At 35.6% G+C, this 6,000-nt stretch overlaps 1 protein-coding gene across 1 annotated transcript; it reads right to left on the reverse strand.

The window, feature by feature from the left end:
* Positions 1-1,309: 1,309 nt before the first annotated feature.
* Positions 1,310-5,617, reverse strand: LOC147858825 (Pyridoxal-5'-phosphate-dependent enzyme family protein). The gene is made up of 6 exons (XM_087326135.1): positions 5,311-5,617; positions 4,833-4,907; positions 4,328-4,471; positions 3,281-3,706; positions 2,541-2,776; positions 1,310-1,936 (listed from the first exon to the last, which is right to left on the reverse strand). Exons 1-6 carry the CDS (start codon positions 5,566-5,568, stop codon positions 1,714-1,716), a joined length of 1,362 nt encoding a protein of 453 aa, XP_087182261.1. The 5' UTR covers positions 5,569-5,617; the 3' UTR covers positions 1,310-1,713.
* Positions 5,618-6,000: the final 383 nt, after the last annotated feature.

Consider the following 6,000-nt stretch of genomic DNA (forward strand, 5'->3'; position numbering starts at 1 on the left):
TGGTTGGGAAAAACTTTATAAAGTATCTCAATGAGATTGCAAAAGTATAGGGGAAAAACACAATATGGTGTAGCAATAAATCTTAGGTTTTACAACTATAGGATCGTGAGTGGAAGCTTGACACAATGGCCCTTAATTGTAGTTGCATTATTCGTTGTAGATTTGAGAGTTGAGACCATAAACACAAAAGGCGATGTTTTTAAAATTGCATTTGTTGTAAGTATAATTACAATTAACGTTTTCAATTTGAGTTTAGACATTGCCATAAATAACATCGAATCTTTTTAATTCGAGATCATATAATTCATTGTGAACAACAACACATTAATATACACTAACTTTTCTCTGTAAAGGGTGGGAATTTCATTTTTCACAATCAACTTGTTGAAAGCGTAACAATGGCTTTGTCGCAATGGCAATGCGGACAAAATAGACGGGCTCTGCATGTCAATGTACAATCATGTCTAACAAGCATCAAGACATCAAGAGTAGTATTATATTTCTAGACCCAAAAACATGCAAGTGGATATTCCATAGGGTATACATCCAATATTTAAATCTCAAAGACGAAACAAAAAAAGAGAAGATAGAACCCAACAAGCTCTGACATGTTTTTAAAAAAATAATATAAAAAACGAGGATGTTTTGTACAAAGAAAAGCTCATGTATCGAATACCCTTGACAAAATGTAGAACTCAACCTCACTCTGAATTGTGTAAGAGGAGCGTATTTGGTAATACCAGTTCCACACAAATATAGCTCTATTTTCCTTTGCTTTACATAAGGCATGAAAAGTGCAAACTTATTGGGAGGTGTTTTGTTATTTTTTCCCTCATGTTTTAAAATGCCTCTAAGAAAAGTGATGTTATTTTGCTTACAGAAATATGCCTTTTGTGTCTATCATGCAAATATGGCTGATTCATTCATTCATAAAGACACATAGTTTCTAATGGCAAAATATGCACTCTGGTGTGGTCAACTAGCATCACGGTCCACATTATTGGTTAGTGCATATTGAGGTTTGATTTGTCTTAGGTATAACTCAATGTAACCTAATATATATGTATTAAAAAATGTCGAAGAAGGTTGCATAGAGTGTTCATATGTCAGTGTTGAAATATAACAACTATAACACAAAAGACGGGTCATTTTCTGAATGACAAAAGTTATGATATTTTCAACTTGTACAATGTTTGCATATTTGAGAAACATAAGCAATAGATAAAAAGAGATCTATCTCTATATATAAGCTGATCGAAATCTGTGTTGCATAATGACATGATACCATTTATATTATCAGATGACCATATTTAAAAGAAGAAAAACAATTTTTCAAAATGAAGTTCATAAATGAATAGAAAGAAACACTCTTAAACATTGAACCATCTTTTTCTTTTTTCCCCTCTCGCTATGACAATGAAATCATTACAATAATTGAAAAGATGAAACTTTGGTTTTGGCATGTGGTTTCCTTGGACTTTTTTTGGTCAGTTGAAAGTAGGAATTTCTTTCCTTTTTTTATGTTTGAGTATCCATGTTGACATTGTTGTCTTGATCTGGTAGCTCAGGTCATCACCTTGTAAGACAAAAGGGTTGCTTCAAGAGCCAATCAACCCCCCATTACAAGAAAGGCAAAACAATATCTAAGTTGCCCTTAATCATTCAATGGCTCTTACTGTAAAGCAGACAAAAATGAACGGAGATACTTGCATCTCATTTTTTGTCAAGAAATTCTAAACCTTTTGCACTCGGCACAAGGTTTAGTTTTGCAAGATATTCAGTGTTGTAGAACTTGCTAAGATGCCGCAATCCACTATCACAAAGAATTGTTACAATGGTGTGTCCAGGTCCTAACATCTGAGCAACATGATATGCACCCACGCAATTCATTGCAGATGAGCTCCCAAGAAATAGTCCCTCGTTCTTCATCAGATACCTGAACAGTAAAACAATTATGCCCTGTGTTAGACATCCTTTTTACACTGTACGGTGTTAGTGTTGCACAAAGTATTTGTAGAATATATTGTATCCAGAGAAGTCATTACAGCAAATCAAAGATGACACAACACTTAAGATGTAATCACTTGTTTGGTCTTATTGACCATTTTGGCCCATTTTGGTCTTAGTAGTAAAGCACATTCAACAAAGTTTAGAAAAACAATTCCCCTATTTATAGAAAAAACATGCACCTACCCCATTCATCTATTCTTAGAAAATAAATTAATTTGGAGAAGAAAAGAAACTATGGATTCAGCCTTTTTCAATTTACTAATCTATAGAATTACTTACTAGAAAACATTTACTCCACCTTTTTATCTGTACTAAACAATAGATTTACTTGCTAGCTTCACTTTTTTATCCTTACATTCAGCCCGAACAGAAACTATTTAAACTTGGGGACCTTAAAGCAATAGGTTGCAATTCAGCAGTTACAAAAACAATTCCGACTTGTGAATTTTCATGAAACAGATAGACGCCACTACATCAAAATATAATAGAGCTCAAAATTAAAGGTAGCAGATGTAAGATTCTGAGAGGACCTTGACATTTCCACAGCTTCCCGGTCAGTCCCTTGAAAAGCTCCATCTAATTGAGCAAGCTTGAAATTCTCAGTCAGTCGATTTATTCCAATGCCCTCCGTGACTGTATCAAAGGGGTTTTTCAATCTCTTCCCTTCAGCTTCTTCACGCGCATACATAACTCCCCGTGTAACACGATTAAACAAGGCTGAACCAGGAGGGTCTATTAAGAAACACTTTATGTCTTTATCTTTCTCCTGTCTTAACACAACAAATTTGTCAGAACTTTCAGAGCACAGGGTATCCCTCAGTCTTCAACAGTTTACTACCCTACAAATGAAGTATTTTTGGAATAGCTAGGCCTATTAGCACAAACATCCCAAATGTTGGGAATCGTTTAGTATTTTTCCCTTACTATAAATTTGCACTTGCAAAATTTAAAAATCTCCTGTCAATTGTAACCTTATCGCGGAAAACCTGGAACTTCAAGAATTTCTAGATGAAAAACATTCCAAATTTGACAAAGTTTTCCTTACAGACAATTTTCCAGTTAAGACATATTTTGGTATTTTTTCCTTATTTTGAAATCGCCATATTTGAAAATTACCTTTGAATTGTAGCCTTAATATGGAATAACCTGGAATTTCCAAGATTTTCTAGAAGGAAACTTTCAAATTTCGATGAAAATTTCCAAATTAAATGATGGTTTTCAACTTTTTGCAAGATGGGAAACCAAAGAGAAATACATCAACAAAATTAACCTTTAAAAATCGAGACACACCAGCTATTGTACCCCCGGTACCAGCTGCGGCAACAAATGCATCAAGTTTGCCACCTGTTTGTGCCCAAATCTCTGGTCCAGTCCCGTAATAATGAGCTCTAAAATTTGCTAGATTCTCAAATTGGTCGGCAAAAAAGCCCCCTTTGCATGTATCTTGTTCATGTAGTGAAGATTCAGGGTTTTCCTTCAAATAATTATGTACAGGCTTATCTGAATTGAGCTCCAAATTAAATGAAGAAAATTCATACTTTAACTCGTTTCCACTATTTAGAGGCATGGCCTTTTTATAAGAAGCTTCTGCAGATGCTGCTTTTCTTCTTGCAATATTTACAAAATGATCCTTGTGAGAAATAGAGACTGGTCTAACTCTCTCTACAATGGCACCAAGAGCTTCCAGAATCTGTGCCTGAGGAATAGAGATGCAATGTTAGGCTCTCAATACTTGTAATAAAATATTATTTTGTAGCAAGAGTTAAATGCTCCAAGAAGTGAAAATTATGTATTTCTTCATGAGAAAAGTACAGCCGTTTGAACTTTTTTCTTTGTGATATGTATTATTTCATCAAACTATAAAATTTCCACTTTCACAAGGATATCCATGTTTCCCTTGTTTTTCAAATTTGAGCTTTAATATTGCATCAACTTGAACCTCAGGACTCTTAACCAATTACATTAGGGTTCAAATAGTAGGCTCACATCTACATATTGATAAGTCTGACTCCAAAAATTTTATTCTGAGGTTTTAGCAAAAAACACCCTAGCTTCAACTTGATTATCTCTTCATTATGATATAAAGAGGTAAATATTAACTCGCAAACAATAAATATCACTGCATTTTCAAGACTGAATTATAAAAGCATAATCTGACCCTTGGCGCTCAACATTTATGCTGATTAACACCTATTGCAAGCATTATTCTCCACCTATAAACTATTTGATATTCAATAAACCACAACACCCACATAAACATTACAATATATGTGCAGCAGAAACAAAAAATTATTGAGGATACTAAGAAAGGGGGAACCTTCTCAATGGCTGCATCATCTGGAATAACTACATGACACTGACAGCCATATGCCGCAGCAACTGTTGCAATACTGATTGCAGTACTTCCTGCACTTCCCTCTGTTATGATACCTCCAACACGAAGCTTCCCAGATTCCATTGCCTATAAATAAATTTTGAACACATTTCTCACTCTGGACCTTCACCTACAATTTCTTCTCCTACCTATCTATTTATCTATCAACATCTTAATCTACAGATACATCACACGGTCTCCATCTCGTCATTTCTTCCATAGTAGTGATCAGCAATAACTCAATACTACATACTTGACCTCTATACACCCATTACTTTTCTTCCATCTATCTACCTATCCCCATGCATGCATCCATCTATCTATCCATCCATATATTCATACATACAAAGACTCCATCCACCTAGTCTTCTCTTCTGCTTCAAATCCTATCTATCTATCTATCCATCTATAAATCTATCAATCAGTACCACAAAAATATATCTCCTACCTCTTCAATTATCCGGACAGCTACTCTGTCTTTGATGCTCCCGCCAGGACTAAGAAACTCTGCTTTTCCCAGAATCTGAAAATCCAAGTTATCTTTCCAAATCTCATCAAATGTGGCAAAGAGGAATTTTGAATTGTTACCAAAAACGCCAACAAAGAGCCAGAAATATTTTGAATTACATATGGAAATGGTCACAAAGCTTTTGAATTACTAGTTGTAATTGACGCTAGCCTATTAATTTACTAAAGAAAAATGTCACAAAGCTTTTGAGCTACCAGCCTTGGAGCGAAATGCTAAAAATGCAGTGCCACTAAACTTTTGCGTAACAAAAAAGAAAATATGACGGAAGAAGCACAAAGCTTTCGAATTACCAAACGAAATGTCAACCAACTGCCACAAAAGAAAAAAAAAAAAAAAAAAATCGAAAAAAGGAAAAGAAAACCCATTCTGCAGTTTCCCGTTTAGTCTTTTTTTCTACCTCACATCCAGTTGCGAGGGACAAGCTATCGATTCTTATCAGAGGAGTGTTTCCGATGGCTTCTAAGACGCCGCCTCTGTTCTTCTTCGTTCTCCGTTTCGCTACTGCTCTGCTTTTTCCTCTTCTTCTTGTGGCTAGGGACGCGAGGGAGAAACATCCATAGGTCGCAAAAACAGAGGCAGCAAGACCTGCAGCAACCAAGAGGGAGAGGGAGAGGGAGAGAGAGAGGGGAAGGAGGCCTACTCTGTTTTCCTTCATTCTCTCTGTTCTCCTTCTCCTTTTCCTTCTTCTTCTTCTGCTTCTTCTTCTTCTTTCTTCTTCTTCTCCTTCTTTTGTGGTTTGTGGAAACCATTTAAACCGATCTCTGTCTATTTGGGCATTTTGTGTCATGAAATCTCTCTATTTTGGTGTAAACACAACCAGATAAGGCAAAACCCCAAATTAAAACTCTCCAAATGAAGACCTATACAACAAGTCGCAATTTAAAGTGCCCAAATTGCGTTTCAAGAATTACCACCATCCGTAATCAGAGTTGTGTGTTTTCCATTCTTGTTCAGCCTTAAATGATAGCCATTGAAGAGACTAAACGAAGCCATGATACAAGAGATTTTAGTAGTCACTTGTAAAAGCGGCATTTGACCTTGTAGAAGACAATCAACCCATGGCTGCTCTTCTATTTGTAGAGGTAAA

The sequence above is a fragment of the Azolla caroliniana genome, unplaced genomic scaffold, assembly GCF_043228905.1.
Source record: "Azolla caroliniana isolate FFs.n. ecotype wild unplaced genomic scaffold, voAzoCaro1.0.p SCAF_10, whole genome shotgun sequence".
Classification (NCBI taxonomy): Eukaryota; Viridiplantae; Streptophyta; class Polypodiopsida; order Salviniales; family Salviniaceae; genus Azolla; species Azolla caroliniana.

Bases quoted from the DNA above. Each gene is read 5' to 3' on its own strand.
- LOC147858825 (XM_087326135.1), bottom strand. From the start codon at position 5,568: ATGAAGGAAAACAGAGTAGGCCTCCTTCCCCTCTCTCTCTCCCTCTCC. The intron at 4,472-4,832 runs GTAGGAGATATA...ATTTATTTATAG, and splicing joins CTGTCCGGATAATTGAAGAG to GCAATGGAATCTGGGAAGCT. The intron at 3,707-4,327 runs GTTCCCCCTTTC...TCTATTCCTCAG, and splicing joins ATGATGCAGCCATTGAGAAG to GCACAGATTCTGGAAGCTCT.